Genomic DNA, 17,012 nt, shown 5'->3' with positions numbered 1-17,012 from the left:
AATTCTGGCTGTGCAGGACCTCCATTCCCCAATTCTGGCTCTGCAGGAACTCCATTCCCCAATTCTGGCTCTGCAGGAACTCCGTTCCCTGGCTCTGGCTTTGCAGAAACTCCATTCCCCGATTCTGGCTCTGCAGGAGCTCCATTCCCCAATTCTGGCTCTGCAGGAGCTCCATTCCCCGCTGCTGCTGAGGGTTTGTCACACTCCAAAATTCACCAGGGTCTCTGAAGGGAAAACAAGCAGAGGAAGGGTGTGGGAAAAGCATCCACGTTCCTAATCTGGGTACGAGAAACCCCAAACTGTGGGATAATGAGTTTCACTGCACAAGTCCTTACCTAAACTGAAATTTGCTGTATCAGAGCAGCAAATTCTGCCTCAGATGAACAAGTCCCATTCCCATGCAGGTTTCTGGGAGCAGAAGAAATCTCTGGTGCTGATGGGTTTTTAAGGTCAGAACTGAAGGGTTGTGCTAAATGAGTTCTGTTCTGTGACAAGGAGCTGAGTGCAGTTATTTCAGCTCTGACGTGAGGGTTTTGGGGTTTTTCTGAAATAAAAACAAGAAACCACTGCAGACAGGTGGTGGGTGCAACCAAGGTGGTTTTTCATTTGTTTCAGGCTGGCCCTTTCCAGGTGGGCTGTGTTTGGGAACCCAGGCTGGTCGTTAATTCACCCAGGCTCACATTTCCCTGGTGAAACCCATTAATCCACTGCTCAAGGCACAGATGACAGCAGTCATTTATTTAATCCTGCACTTTGGTACTGAGAGGGTAAAAAAGTCTACCCTGAAACCCAGTGGATCTCAGTTACTCCTGAATGTGTGAAAATTCCAAACTCACAAGTTTTACCTTAAAATAAGGGTTCTTATGTACTGCAAAATGACTTCCCCCTAGAATAAATTCATTTCCAGTCTAATCAGCTGTTTAGTCCAGTTCAGCTGTGTGTGTTGTGACCTGTCTTTCCCTCCAACAAATCTAATTGGACATAATCTATTTTTCAAGGTAAAGCTATAAATCACCTCTAAATACATTCCTGTGTTTATTTTGTGCAGTTTGTCTTTGTGTCTCACACACTGATTTATCTGTTTGACCATCCAGCCCCTGCCAGTTTCCTCCTCACCTTCAGGGAATTGTTTGGATCCCTCCTTGGGATTCTCCCTAATTCCCTCCTTGGGATTCTCCCTGATTCCCTGGAACACTTCCAGCAAGGCTTGAGACCCTTTGCAAGGAGGAGCAGGGTGAAGGAGGAGCTTTGCTGTCAGTCCCCAAGTGTCCAGAGCTGTTCCCCAATCCTGTACAGGTGTGCAGAGCTGTCCCCATCCTTTTCAGGTGTGCAGAGCTGTTCCCATCCTGTACAGGTTGTCTGGGGCTGTCCCCATCATTTACAGGTGTCCCCATCATTTACAGGTGTGCAGAGCTGTCCCCTTTATTCACAGGTGTCCAGAGCTGTTCCCATCCTTTACAGGTGTCCCCATCCTTTACAGGTGTGCAGGGCTGTCCCCATCCTTTACAGGTGTCAGAGCTGTCCCCATCCTTTACAGGTGTCCCCATCCTTTACAGGTGTCCCCATCCTGTACAGGTGTCCAGAGCTGTTCCCATCCTTTACAGGTGTCAGAGCTGTCCCCATCCTTTACAGGTGTCCCCATCCTTTACAGGTGTCCCCATCCTGTACAGGTGTCCAGAGCTGTTCCCATCCTTCACAGGTGCCCAGAACTGTCCCCATCCTTTACAGGTGTCCCCATCCTTTACAGGTTCGTGGCCTCTGCTCCTGTGGGACCTCTGGGGCCAGGCCTGGCTGCCCTGTAGGGACTCAGGGAACAAGGAGGGTCTGTGCCCCTCTGCTGTTATGTATGAGCTGAAACCCAGTGGTTATTCTGTTCCCTAACGCGTTTGCTCCTTCCCAAGGATTGCTGGAGCTGCTGCCCACCGGGGCTCCCTGATCTCAGCCAGCAGTTTGCTCATCTCCATCAAGGTGGAGCCCCTGCCCCAGCTGTCCTACAACCTGTCGGGCTCTCCCCTCATCACCATCCAGCTCAGCCACACCCTGGTGAGTGACATGGGGGGCTCTGCTGAACTTCTGTGCCTGGGATCCTTTCTTTGTGCTTCTCCCGTGATTTTTGTGGGCGTTTTTAGCAGCAGTTCAGTTGCCATTTGTGGCTGTCACATTTCTGTTTTCCCCAGCATTGTGGTTTCTTTCTCCTCAGTGCCAAAGGCTGCCGGGTGCCCAGGCAGCTCGAGTCCCTGTGTGTGTGCTCTGCTGTGCGTTTTGCTGTGTGTCTCAGCTCTGGTGTGTTTGTGCAGCCTGCAGCACACTGGGGTGAAATGCTGATTTCCCACTGGGGTGCTCAGTAACAACAATTCCCTTGTGGTTTTTGCTTTTTGATCCTGGTCCACACAGAGATAACTGAGGGGTTTGATGGTTTGGTGCCAGTGGAATAGGGGAGCTCAGTTTCTGATGGTTTGGTGTCAGTGGAATGCAGGAGCTCAGTTTCTGATGGTTTGGGGCCAGTGCCATGGGGGAGCTCAGTTTCTGATGGTTTGATATCAGAATGGAGGAGCTCAGGCTCTGAGGGGCTGAGGGGAGGCAGTGCAGCATCTCTGGCCCACTTACAGCTGTGAATGGGAGCAGCAAGGAAAGATTTAAATTCTTAAACATTTCCTAGAATACATCTCTTAGATGTCCTCCTGAATATTTTATCATATTTTCCTTTTAAAGCTATTTCCAAGCTGTTTATCTTCCTTCTGTTGGGCTTTTGGTGAGGCTGGAGCAGCAGCGGCAGGGAGGATCCCCGAGGCCCAGGAGTGAAATGTGCTGTTTTGCTGACATTTTCCAAACTGAGAGCCCCAAATGTCCCCAGAGGCCTCTCGGAGGTGGGCACTGGTGAAGAGAGAGTTTTGCATAGGTATTTCCAAAATGCACATTGCTGTGCCTGCCCAGGTTCTCCCCGTGCTGCAGAGGCGATGATTCACTGGCAGCTCTTGGAACTGCGATTTTCCCTTTTCTGGGACACAGACAGGAATGCTGCATTTGTCAGGAATCTCTCTTTGCTCCAGGCAGCAGAGCCCCCAAGGAGGGGAAGGATGAATGTGTCAGGAAAATTCATCCACAAACACCACAGGTGTATGTCCAAAAAGGAGACACAGGAGTCCTTTTGGCTTTATTTGAATAGAGGGGAGGCCGTGGGGCATCCCCTGGGGTCTCTCACATTTTTGGAGGATGCAGCCTCCTTTTTAGCCCAATTTCCCATCCACATTTTAAAACACGAGGTGTTCCAAACAGGGACTAATTAATTAATTAGAGAAGGGTACAGGGAATATCTGTCAGTGCTGTATCAGTGCTTCCCTTGGCAGGGCTGGGCTGTGGGGCTCAGAACTCACCTCAGAGCCAATAAAAACCTGTTAATTCAGGTTAATTCAGGTTAATTCGTGGGCCAGGGGGAGCAGGCTGGGCTCTGCCAGGGGGATTGGCTGTAATTGCAGCACAGCCTCTGTGAACACTGAATATATTTCATTGCTCTTCTTCATCAGCAAAATTTTGCCTGAATTAAGTCCTCTAAGAGGACAATTTAATTTAATTTAAATATACACTAAATTGCGATGGTCTGTTATTCAGGAACGCTTCAGGGACAGAGAGACATTTTTTGACAGATGTAAAAAGTGGTGCTGCTCTGCTCTTCACCAGCTCAGTGAGTTACCTGAGCAGAGCACAGAAATTCACAGAAACCCCCAGAACCTCCTCCAGGCCTGGGGAGGATGTGGAGACTGAGGGGCCGCGGGCAGCTCAGCCCTGACCTGCCCAGATGTTTGTAGTGAGGCAACAGCACATTCTGTAAAATGATTATCTGGAAAAAAAAAAAAAAAATCAATCCTGTTTCCAGCAAGATGTTTTTCATAGCAGGAACAACTGGAGAAGCACTAACATTTCTCTGCTGTGATCCAAGGAATTACAGCACAGGGTAGAAATTCAGAAGGGATGAGTGTCAGGGCTGATGATCAGCACGATGTGCTCTGGAAAAAGTCAGGGGGGGCAGCAGAGGAGGAAATTGTGTCAAACAGCACCAGAGTTTTGTGGAGCCCACACGGCTGCACAGCATCAGCAGCCCTGGGTTTGCCCTGCTGCAGCTCCCGTCTGACACAGCTGTGCCTGATGTGGCACACGTGCTTGTCAGGAAAATCAACCCACAAACACCAGGGTTTATGTCCAAAAGGAAACAGAGGAGTCCTGGAACTTTATTCCAATAAAGGGAGAGGCCATGGGGCATTCCCCTGGCATCTCCCACATTTTTGGAGGATGCAGCCTCCTTTTTATCCCAATTTCCCAGCTGCATTTCCCTTCTCTCTTTCCCCATTTCTGAGGTACCTGAGAGGTTCAGACTCCCCAAAGTGCCTGATACTGAAGATTCCCCTCCAATGTACAACCCTCCCTTTTAGTTTTTAATTCTTATGGAATTTAGGGGTTTTTCCCCATTTCTGAGGTACCTGAGAGGTTCAGACTTCCCGATATGCCTGATCCCAAAGATTTCCCTCTAATGTACAACCCTCCCTTTAAATTTTTAATTCTTACGGAATTTAGGAGTTTTTCTTCCCCACTGTTTCTTTCATCTTTCAATGTCCAGTTTCATTTATCGGCAAACCTAAAGTTTATTTGTAAAAGCAAATATCTTTTTCCATTCGCCGATCAGTGGAATCCCTCCCATTATTTCTTTTATCTCCCAGTGCTGATTTCATCCACCAGCTTGTTTGGAAAGACAAATCTGCTGTTCCTCTCATTTTGCTGCTGTGAATTCCTGTGTTCCAGGCTACTTTCAGCTGTAGGAGCAGCAGCGGGGTGTGAATCGGGCACGTCGGGTACAAAGAGGGCCCAGAAGTGCAGGGACAATGAGACAACGAGGAGGTGGCACAGGAGGGCAGCAGCCCCAGCCTGGGGCTGCTCTGTGATCCCTCACTCCAGGCTGGAGTGCAGAGGAAGCTGCCTCACACCTGGAGGGAAACCTCTCGTACGCTCGTTTCGAGCACCCGGAGCTCCCTCCAGGGCTTTGTTTCCTCGTTGCTCTTTGCAGAACAGGAGCACGTGCAGCTGCAGTTTGGAGAGTTACGAGATCCTGGCTGCTGCTCCCTCTGTGAGAATCCTCTCGTGAAGATTAGATGCATATTGGGAATTCTTAATGCAGCTGCTTTTCCCTCAAGTACAGTTTGGGGCAGCGCCACTTTGAGGAATTGTTTGGTTCTGGGAAAAAAGGCATGTTTTACTGAGATACTGTGAGTCAGGAGTGATTTAGCATTGTTCCATGTCAGTGCTGGTCCATTTTAACAAACACAGTGCTGGGGGAACCGAGATGTGCTCATCTTTGCTGCCATGCTCTCACACTGCATCCTCAAGCAGCTGCTCCTCTCCTCTGTGAGGAGCTGCCTCTGCTCTGTCCCTTTGTGCAGGGCCTTCCCTCCACCAGGGAGGCCTCAGCAGCCCCTGCTCTCTGATATCAGCTCCCTCCTTCAGCTGCTTCTCCTCTCCATTATCAGCTCCTTCCTTTAGCATCTTCTGCTCTTCATCATCATCAACCCCTTCCCTTCAGCAGCCCCTGCTCTCCATTATCAGCTTTTCCTCTATCACCCTCTCCTTTCCATTACCATCAACCCCTTCCCTTCAGCAGCCCCTGCTCTCCAATATCAGCTCCTTCCTTTAGCATCTTCTCTCCATTACCATCAACCCCTTCCTTCAGCAGCTTCTCCTCTGGATTACCAGCTGCTTCCTTCCTTCAGTAGCTTCTCTCAATTATATCTCCTTCCTTTAGCATCTTCTCCTCTCCATCATCATCAACCCCTTCCCTTCAGCAGCCCCTGCTCTCCAATATCAGCTCCTTCCTTCAGCAGCTTCTCCTCTGGATTACCAGCTCCTTCCTTCCTTCAGTAGCTTCTCTCAATTATATCTCCTTCCTTTAGCATCTTCTCCTCCCCATTATCATCAGCTTCTTCCTTCAGCAGCTTCTCCTCTGGATTACCAGCTCCTTCCTTCCTTTAGCATCTTCTCTTCTTGATTATGATCAGCTCCTTCCTTCAGCAGCTGCTGCTCCTGGTGCCCTCTCCCACTCTGTCCCTGGCTCTCCCGTTCCCTCTCCTGTTCCCATTCCCTCCCCTGCCCTGTTCCTGTCTCTCCCAGTCCCTCTGCTGTCCCTGGCTGTCCTGCAGGAGCTGCAGGAACATCTCAGCACTGGGGATGCTGCCCTGCAGGCACCCCAGGCCCTCTCCTCAAGCTCAGCCTCGTTCACGAACCTCTCCTCGCTTGTCCCTTCTCTCTGAGCTCTGAATGAGGCAGTGGGATTCTGCCTGAAAGCTCACCCAATCTCCTCCTCTTCTCTCTCTTGCTCCTGGCCAGGCCACACCTGGGGTTTGTTTAACAGCATTGCTGATAAGAAAATAAAACAAGGGAAGAAGCAATTCCCGTTGGTACACAAATGCTGGTGCTACCCTGGGGGAGGCAAATCAATGTGGAGCCAATTAATTTTTATGGCAAGTTAAGTGTTGGCTAATTTATATATTGATTGAAGAAAAACAATGAATCTTGCCCACATCTGCAGAACACAGGTAGAATTTTTCAGTGGATGGACTTTGACAGAGAGAACTGTACTAAAATACAATCGAAACTGTGGCTCTTGCAGAATGTACCACAATTAAGCAAAAAAACCCAATAATAATCCAGGTCATTATTTTAAAATCAATGCAAAGTTTGGCACCGTATTACAAGTGAAATCCTTGCTATAAGGAATTCTCCATTGAGTCAGGAGGGCAGAGCACTCACACTTTAGAGAGGAGGAGATGGCACATTTGGGGTTTGCTCCCTCCACGTTTGGGGTTTGCTCCCTCCCCACTGCCCGTTCCCCAGGCACTGGAACTGCTCTCCTGGTGGATAATGACATTTACAGCCAGGAGGGGTTGGGTTGTTGTTCTGGCAGGAAATGTGCAGCTGCTGAGGAGGGATTCTCCCTTTTTGACACCAAAAGAGGAGTAGAGTTCTGCAGGGGCAGCATGGGCTGGCTCAGAGCACATTGCTGCCGGACAGGGAGGAGCTGCCTTGGAGGGGCTGGGCCAGCCCTGCATTGCTGCCAGAGCTGCATTGCTCCCTCCTCTGCACTGCTGCCAGCGCTGCATTGCTCCCTCCTCTGCATTGCTGCCAGCGCTGCATTGCTCCCTCCTCTGCATTGCTGCCAGCGCTGCATTGCTCCCTCCTCTGCACTGCTGCCAGCCCTGCATTGCTCCCTCCTCTGCACTGCTGCCAGCCCTGCATTGCTCCCTCCTCTGCACTGCTGCCAGTGCTGCATTGCTCCCTCCTCTGCACTGCTGCCAGCCCTGCATTGCTCCCTCCTCTGCATTGCTGCCAGCGCTGCATTGCTGCCAGCGCTGCATTGCTCCCTCCTCTGCACTGCTGCCAGCCCTGCATTGCTGCCAGTGCTGCATTGCTCCCTCCTCTGCATTGCTCCCTCATCTGCATTGCTGCCAGCGCTGCATTGCTGCCCGCACTGCATTGCTCCTTTCTCTGCACTGCTGCCAGCCCCACATTGCTCCCTCCTCTGCATTGCTCCCTCCTCTGCATTGCTGCCAGCACTCCATTACTCCCTCCTCTGCACTGCTGCCAGCTCTGCACTGCTGCCAGCACTGCATTGCTCCTTTCTCTGCATTGCTGCCAGCGCTGCATTGCTGCCAGCGCTGCATTGCTGCCAGCTCTCCATGCCCACAGGGCTGGCACTCAGCCCCAGGCCGAGCTCTCCATGCCCACAGGGCACTGCAGCCACTCCTCCCTGCTCTCTAGGCAGGCAATGCATGAACTGACTGCCCAAGGAGATAGCTAATTAATCAACCTGCAAGGAAAAAATATCCCGTGGCACTTGAGATGGGCTCACAGCGAACTGCGTGTGGGTTGTGCTGCTCCTTGTCAGCACTTTCTGCAGCAGAATTCTTATTTGCCTGAGGATGTTTTAAATAATTTCAATAGCGAGAGCTCCAGGAGCCAGTGCTGTCTGTATTCCTCATTCCTTGTTTCTGTCTGCTATGATAATTGACATCAAATACAGCCTGCATAGCCAGCAAAAGAATAACTTTGGAGGAAGCACCAGACACACCAGGGAATTTGCTTTTCCTGAGCGATTTTGCAATTATTCAGCCACACTGGTGGAATCTTACTGATTCCCATTTGTCCTTAGGGATGCCAATTCTACCCTCAAAAAGATTTGGAATGACAGATTTGGGAGAAAGATTTTTGTTTGTTTCTTTGTGGTTTTTTCCACCTTGACCTAAAAATAAGTCTTCTTGATTTTTCTGCATGTGGCAGGCATATGGTAATTTTTTAGGAGTATTACTTAAAGGCTCTCAGAACTGGATTGATTTTTCTCTATCAAGAAAGTCAGCTTTGCAGTGTAATGCTATTCATTTGCACTCCAAGTAATTAAAAAGCTAGAACAGTATTGAGCTTTTCTTCTAACCTCTGATTTCTCAGTTTCACCTTCTGTGCAATGGTTGTTTTGTGAGTCATACAGAACTTTTCCCCTAGATTTATTCAGTGTTGGAGTCCTGATTTCCATTGGTTTTGATACATGAAACTCTTTGTATTAGTATTGACGTGATCTGTTTCCTAGTCAAAGGCTTCTGTTTGTTCTTGCTCAAACTTGGGAGAAAGCATCGTTATAGAAATGGGCTTGCATGGTTATAGAAATGGGCTCCATCATTACAGAAATGGGCTCCATGGTTATGGAAATGGGCTCCATCATTACAGAAATGGGCTCCATCGTTATAGAAATGGGCCCCATCATTATAAATATGGGCTCCATTGTTATAGAAATGGGCTCCATCATTACAGAAATGGGCTCCATGGTTATGGAAATGGGCTCCATCACTATAGAAATGGGCTCCATCACTATAGAAATGGGCTCCATCGTTATAGAAATGGGCCCCAGAATTATAAATATGGGCTCCATCATTATAAATATGGGCTCTATCATTATAAATATGGGCTCCATCATTACAGAAATGGGCTCCATCATTACAGAAATGGCTCAAGCTTTGTGGGACCAGGTTCTCATGTTGACTCAGCCAGCAGAGCTCACAGGGGTGAGTGAAATGGTGCTAGTTTGGATGAACAGGCCATTCCCAGGTTTTGCACTTCCAAAATGGCCCAAACTTCCCAAAATGTGCTTGCTGCAAGCCTGTAGAGCAGGGCAGGGACAATGCACCACATGGGGCACTATTCCAGAGGGACACACAAAAGCCTTGAAGCTTTGACTGTTGGAGTGCAGTTGCTTGATGAGGGGCTGAAATGCTCCCTTTCTTGGTGCTGCCTGCAGTGCTGAGTCCTCCTGAGCTGTCACCAAGGAGCTGTGAGAGCTCCACGTGTTTGGCTGGGCTGGACGTGAGCCCCTCTGAGCAGCAGGAACATTTGCACTGAGTGTAACACAGAGTGTTAGAGGGCTAGGGCTCTCTCTAGGGCTGAAATGCACGGGGATGCAAACGCAGCTGGGGACGAAATGAAAGGGAATTTGTGTGCAAATAGTTCACAATCAAACCCCACAAAATCCTCTGAGGGCAGCGTGGGGGGAACAAGATCCTCCAAAATGTGTTATTATTAACACTGATCATTATTTTAAGGAACAAGTGACCTTACACTTATCTAACCACCTTGAAGTCCGTGATGTCACTTTAAATAATGTATTTCACAGTGAACCACACAAACATCAGACCCAAATATGTCCTGTGAACATGAAACCTGAGGAATGATAGAAGAATTTCCCATAAAAAATTTATGAAGAATTTGCAGAGACTTAGTGCTTTATTGTGGTAAATTCTCTACCCAAGGGAACAAAAGCATAAGTTCAGTATGTAGTATATTTCTATATTGTATATTTTGATTCTTCATAGTCTGCAGAGTGATTAGCTTCTCACTTCTCTGTTTGATTATTTTGTATATCCCAGAAGAAGATTTACATATTTGAGCTCATTCTCTGCCTTTCTCTTGAGGAAAGTTAGAACTCAGTATATATTGTCTAAAAAAATCCCAAAGCCACACTTAAAAATATTCTTCCACTTCAGAAAAAAAAAAAAAGTTTCTGAGTTTTCTTCCTGCAACTATCAACTAGCCAGCAGAAAACAAATGCACTGGCAAGAATATTTACCAGAGCAGCAAATTTTAAGTGGTTACAGAAGACTGTTCCTGGAAGGCAGACTCCAAAAAGGAAGCTGTGACCTTTTTTTCCTAGGTATCTACTATATTTTGGATGTTTTATACATAATTGCCTGACTCTGTCTTCACTGCAGATATGTTGAAACACTTGGAGATTTACTGGATTACATATAGTGATCAAACGTTTAAAGGCAGACAATAATTGCACAATCATTGCACAGAGAGTCATCATCCCAGGGCTCTGAGATAATTTCAGCACAGACAATCATTGCACACACAATCATAATTTCAGGGCTCTGGGACAATCATTGCACAGACCACAGCAGTGCCAGGCCAATGAGACAGGCTGCAATTCGTTCTGTGTGCAGGGCTTGTCATCATTTCCCATTAGTTTGGGAGCTCCAGCCCTGTCAGGGATCCATCAGCGCTTCCAGGACACATTTTTATTTTCAGGGCTCTATAGCTCTCGGCTGAAATGTCACATTTGTGGTATCATCAAAACATATAAAACCCAGTTCAGTCATGCAGGAAGGAATATGGGGAAAATAAAGGGCTTTTATAGTATCATTCCCTTTTAACTTTTTCTCTATCTTTCTAAATGCATTCCTTAGGCTTAGAAAACTGCACACTGCAGAAAATCCAAAATGGGGCAACTTTTCCTCAGCAGCTAATCCAAGCTCCTGTCACTGCAAATATCAATCTCCATATCTCATCTGGGCAGCCTCCACACCAGGCACGAAGAGCACCTCTGGCTCCCTGATGCATCCCAAGCGCTCCCAGTGTCCCCTCCCTCTGCCACCTCCCTGTCCCAGTGTCCCCTCTCTGTGCCAGTGTCCCCTCCCTGTGTCAGTGCCACCTCCCTGTGTCCCCTCCCTGTGTCAGTGCCACCTCCCTGTCCCAGTGTCCCCTCCCTGTGCTCCTGCTGAGCTGGCTGGGAGGTGGCTCAGCCACGTTCAGCTGAGGGCTCTGCAGGACAGCACACAGAGAGCAATATTTAATATTTCACGTTTTGTACACGACATCTCCCGTGACAGAACGTCTGCCAACCCCGAGAAAACATAAGCTAAAAATAAGGGTAAATTTCAGAGCACATGGGGAAAAAAACTGCGCAGCCTAAACATATGGTCTGATGAGAGTGTAAGTAGCTTATATTTTGGGAACTAAATATAGATGAGTGTATTCTAGTGTATTCTATTTAATTTGAGAGTGTGGCAGAAGTGCAGCTCTGTTCTCTATTGATGAAAATTGGTGTTACACTGCAAATCTCATTGGCAGAAGGACAGAAGTGCCCAAAGCCCCGTGTGCAGCTGTGCTGTGAGCAGGATGAGGCTGCAGCGTGGCGCTCTGCCCCTCTCTGGCTCTGGGGTCCCAGGGAGCCCTGCAGGGCAGGGATGCTCTGCCTGCTGCCCTGGCTGCCCCTGCTGACGCGCAGCAGTGATTTATACCGCAGTGATGGCACGTTGTAGTGCCAGTAGCTGTTTATAACCCCCGTAACATTCCCTGTTCCTGCGGGAAGCGTTCCTGCAGGGCTGGCAGGGAAATGGTCGCTGTCAGATGTCACAGAGGACGGGGACGCGGGTTCCTCGCCTGCCCTGGGTGGAGGTGGCCGGGTCTGCTGGGCCCCAGGCAGGGAGGAGCAGCCGGGAGAGCAGGAGGATGCTGTCCCCACCTGGGACACCCCTGCAAAGCTCCAGGCAAGGCAGGAACCTCCTGCCCCCGTGCCAGCCGTGGCAGTCAGACCCTGCGCAGCCATATCAAACAAGCCTGCTGTGTTATTTCATTTAGAGCCGCTCTGGTTTGTGATTCAGTCCTCTGGTACAGTATGTGTAAGGATTTTCCAGCGTTCATTCTGTCCTGCTCGTGCCAGCCACGGAAACTGCAAACCTGGAGCCAATGTGAGCAGTGAGGCAGTGCCTGAGCAGGGCTGTGCCTGCGTGGGAGCACCGGGAGATGGTCTCTGTTATCGCTGAAATGGGTGTTAAACAAACTAAACACAGCCCAGCATCACTGAACCTGCTGAATGTGCAGCTCTGGATGGGCCAGGAGTGAAAATCAGCCCAGGACAGTGCAGGGGCACAGCTGAGCTGCAGAGCCTGCTCTGCTTTGTGAGCAGAGAGTGAAAGCTTTTCTGTCCCCTGTCGGCATGTGTGTCTCCTGAGCTTATGTGGGCTTCAGCATGGAGGGGTTGCATGAGAATTGGATATTCCCAGCTTGTTCTGCAAAGAGGTTGCTCGGGGTCAGCCTGTAAAACAAAGCACTTTTCCCGGTGACACAATCCTGCCTTTTTTACAAGTGTCTCAGACCACCCGTGGTGGCCAGAGCCAGATTCTCCAGCGGAGTGCAGGAAATGCAGCCAGCGTGGACGGGAACATCTGGGGAAAAAAGGGCCCTTGGTAATGAAGGAATTTGAAATAATTGCCATTCCATATTGTTCTTTGTTTTCCAATGGTTGGAATTGTACCGAGAGATAATCTCAAGGTACAGAGAATTTTAGATTCCCAGTTTGTTTCTAGGATGTTCAGTCCCCAGGGGCTCTTGGCTGAATGTGGGATGGCAATGAAGTCTGTAAGGTTTTTTTAATTGGTTTAAGAAGGGCAGGGGAGGTGAGCACTTAAACACCAAGCTGGGGAAATGAGAGGGAGCATGAGCCTGGGTTATGGTGTGGGAGATGAGTCACAGTGCTGCAGTTCTGATTTAGTCTCTCAGGGTTTGTGAATGTCCTGACTTTCCAAGAGGGCACTGAAACATCTGTTGCTTCTTTGTTTGTTCATCTTGTATTGTTCATCCTTCAGGCCGGGAAGAAAAACAATCAGGGCAACTCTTCTGGGCCAATTTTGTCTTTTCCAGCCCTTGTAATGAGAGAGGGCTCCTCACTTCCCGTGAGAAGGCAGTGCAGCTGGGATGTCACCAAAAGGCAGCCCTGCACCTCCTCAGGAACTTCTCCCTGGCCCTGCTCCCACCTCGTTTTTTATTGCCTGGGTTTCCTTAACCCAGCTGCCAAAGAGGTGGCAGTTTGTGTAATATACTGATATATCCACAGTGCTCTGTTCACCTGCAGACAGCAGGGCATCCATCATTTCCCTCATTTCAGGCCAAGCCCTGGAATTTAACAGGGTGCAGTAACCCAGGCTGTGGCACAGTGCCCAGGCACCAGCCCTGGCTCCATGGGATAACAGGAGCTGTTCAAACAGGGGAGACCTGCAGGGCTCCATCGCGGGGGGACCAGCTCTGGGGGAGCCCCCAGCCCTGGGAGAGGGAGTGGGGCTGTGAGAACTGGGGCAGAATGGGGAATATCTGCAGGTGAAGGTGTCAGCTCCTCACTCAGCTCTGGGGTGAGTGGGGCTGTGAGAATTGGCGCAGAATTGGGAATATGTGCAGGTGAAGGTGTCAGATCCTCACTCAGTCCTGGGTGAGGGAGTGGGGCTGTGAGAATTGGGGCAGAATTGGGAATATGTGCAGGTGAAGGTGTCAGCTCCTCACTCAGCTCTGGGTGAAGGAGTCAGTCTCTGCTCCTCCCAGGCTGCTCCCTTTGTTCTGCAGGAGTTTAGCAAAGTGTTTTCATGACATTTTAGCTCACCTGGGACAGCGTGCCCATGGAGTTTGGCGTGCAGTTTGAGAAGTCAGAATCAGTTATTATTTGCGTTCTCCTTCCTGCTGCTCTGTCCATGAAAGCCAATTTCCATTCCTGAGCTGTGTGCCAGATCTGGCCTGGATCAATGTGAGCCAGACTTGGCTGTGGCACAGAGCACCGAGCACAGGGCACGGTCTGCAGGGGGAAATGGTGAGGGGATGCATTGGGTTCTGCTGCTGGCTCTGCCCAGGACAGTGCCCACCCTGCAGCCTGAGCTTACCCCTCAGTGCCTGCTCACAGCAGCACCAGCACCTTTTTGTTCTGTTTGGCACCACATTGCACAGCAAGCAGGAGGTTCCTTCCACACCTGCAAAGGGAAGGAGCTGAGTGTTTGTTGTCTGTGTGCTTGGCAGACACAGCAGGCAGGTCTGTGGGGACAGAGCCGGGGCAATACCTGGGTAAGCAAGGTAATTTAGGAGAAATGGGATGTTGTAATCAATCCCTGCTGCTAGGTGAGCGCTGGGTTGATAAACTGCAAGATGAATCAATCTCTTCAATGCCATCTGTATGAAATTATGAGATGGATAGGACTGGAGGAATAATAGAATGCAAAATATGACCCAGTAGCGTGCAGCAACTGTACAAGGCCAAAACTCTGTGAAAAGCAACATAATAAAGAGAAATATATGCAGAGGCCAGCAGCTGAATGCATTAGCACTGATCAGTGCCCGTATTTCTGTCTGGAGTTTCAGGTGTCAGCAGCTCCCAATGCCCTCTCCTTTCTCAGCCTCTCCAGCAGCTGGGTCCTGCTTTCCTTCCTTCCTTCCTTCAGAGGCAATCAGGGTATTTAGTGTCCCCTCAGCACTGCCAGGCAGGTCTAAGGTGTTCCAAGGCACCTGTGAGAAAGTTCAAGGTTTGCTGTTTACCAAATGCATGAAGAAAAGGGTGAGGATGAAGTGGTTATGGAGGAGTAAAGTAATGCAGGACTTGGTGGGATAAAGCAGGCAGAGATGGCAGTAAATCAGCCACTGTCAGGCACTGAGAACAGCAGGCTGCTGTACAGGCTGACCCCCAGACGAGGGAAAGGTGTGTGAGCCTTCTTGGAAGGCTATTTTAGAAATGAAGAGCTGGTAAGAAGCCTTGTTATACTGGAATTATACTGGACTTGTTGCTTCCCAGGGATAAATTCAGTTTCTTTTAAAGCATTATCCTAAGGTTGATTTTATCTGATCCATATTGGAGATGGATTCATAAAGTGCTTTGAAGCATGATTTAAAAGAACAAAGTGCAGCTGCTGGTGATGTGCTGGGGCCCCACAGCCTTTTCTGTCTGCATCCCTGGCCCTGGGGTGCTCTGCTGTTGTGCAGCACAATTGCTTTGTGTTTCCTCTGTGAGAGCCTCAATCAATAGCCAGCTCTGCTCCAGTGGCAGGGTGTTATTGTAGAACAGCATCTCCTTGCTGCCATCGGTGTTTGCTTCATTGGAGCCTTGTCATGCCAGCCACTGCTTTGCAGGCAATCATTCAGAGGTTTAACTTTAGCTCAGCTCTCTTTGAGGAGTTCATTCCTGGCTGGGAGGGCTGAGTGCCTGACCTGGGGTTGTTAACAGAGCACCTGAGGTCACTGCTGTCGCCAAACAGTTCTGGTTGTTAATATTTGCTCATTTAATTGAGGTGACGTTCTCTCTGTCTGGATGGTCATCAGCCTTATTTATCCACAGAAAAAGAGATAACTGAACTCACTTTTTAAATTAGCCTTCTCTTTCATGCCTGTCCTGTTTTGCTGAGCCCTCAGAACAAGCTGTGCCCTGGCAGCTGTGTGATTGCAGTGCACCTGTGCTTGCCAGCAAGGCTCCTGCTTTCTGTGCATTAATTAACCCCGAGCTCCCCAAGGGCCAGCAGCCCTTCCTTCCAGCGGCTCCTGAACCCCAATGTCACCGTGTTCCTTGTGTTGAGGGAAGAGACGAGGATCCGACTTCATGTTTCAGAAGGCTTGATTTATTGTTTTATGATATATATTACATTAAAACGATGCTAAAAGAATAGAAGAAAGGATTTCATCAGAAGGCTAGCTAAGAACAGAAAAAGAATGATAACAAAGGTTTGTGTCTCGGACAAAGAGTCTGAGCCAGCTGACTGTGATTGGCCATTAATTAGAAACAACCACATGAGCCCAATCCCAGATGCACCTGTTGCATTCCACAGCAGCAGATAACCATTGTTTGCATTTTGTTCCTGAGGCTTCACAGCTTCTCAGGAGGAAAAATCCTAAGGAAAGGATTTTCCATAGAAGATGTCTGCGACACCCCAACATCTGGATTTTGGCTGAACTGAACTGTTCCAGACCTAAACACAACAAAAGCATGTCATGTTATACTTACAGTAGTCAAGTTTTGAGGGCGTTTAGGAATTTTTTTTCAAAAAGAATTCACCCCTCTGCAGTGTCTGGGCTGGAGGAGCCCTTGTCCTGCACAGGCACCCCCAGCCACACCAGCCCATCAGGGTATGATCAGCTTTATTCCTGTGCTGCACCCACAGCCTGGAGCAGCTGCCAGGGCAGAGCTGACCCATCCCAGGGAGATCAGCACTGGGCAAGGCCAGGTGGCACAGCTGGATTCACTACATGTGAATTCACATTGCACAACACCCGTAAATAAGCCTCGTGAGGGACAATAAATCCCCCACGCCCTGGTCTTAATTTATTTTAAACAGCAAAACAAATGAAACCAAATTAAACTCATAAGTCATTGTGAGAGCAGCGTCCAAAAAAATGTCAGTTCCAATAAATTATGACAAATAAAAGTATTGGCATAAACTCCCAGGATTTATATCACTGGCACCAAAATAAGGCCATCGTTAGTTGATCTTGAGACATGACTCAAAATGTGAAGAGTGAGAACATAAATATAAATAAAGGGATTTTTTCCCCTAAATGCTGAAAGGGTTATTTTTAACACAGTAAACATTTTCTTTTTAAGTTAACACTAGTCAGTGTAATTGGAAGAATTTTTCAGTGGGTTTAGCACAGCCAGCTGAAGTATTCAAAATAATCTGTACAGAACTGTCATGGAGCTGGATTAAATAGATTATTATACTAATCTGATTATAATAACCCAGAGCATCAGTCACAGTCCCCATAATGAGCTCTTGCTAATGAGTTCTGTATTACTTTTCCTTAGATGTAGCATTTCTGGGAGGAGAGAATTTATTTTTCAAAATATAAACTCTGCACTCATATTTTTTATTCATGGCAGTGAGTTTTTGTTCTGAAGCACCCAAGAT

At 48.6% G+C, this 17,012-nt stretch overlaps 1 protein-coding gene across 2 annotated transcripts in view; it reads left to right on the top strand.

The window, feature by feature from the left end:
* The window catches only part of ADGRD1 (adhesion G protein-coupled receptor D1), a 108,136-nt gene that overhangs the window by 21,075 nt on the left and 70,049 nt on the right, over positions 1 to 17,012 (top strand). For both annotated transcript variants that reach the window (XM_059485350.1, XM_059485349.1), the window contains one exon: positions 1,902 to 2,043. In XM_059485350.1, coding sequence (XP_059341333.1) covers positions 1,902 to 2,043 — 142 coding nt within the window. The remainder of the gene's footprint in view (positions 1 to 1,901; positions 2,044 to 17,012) is intronic.

This window comes from Ammospiza nelsoni, chromosome 18 (genome assembly GCF_027579445.1).
Source record: "Ammospiza nelsoni isolate bAmmNel1 chromosome 18, bAmmNel1.pri, whole genome shotgun sequence".
In the NCBI taxonomy this organism is placed as follows: domain Eukaryota; kingdom Metazoa; phylum Chordata; class Aves; order Passeriformes; family Passerellidae; genus Ammospiza; species Ammospiza nelsoni.
Note: the sequence above shows the minus strand (reverse complement) of the source record. Positions and strands in the feature narration are given on the sequence as shown.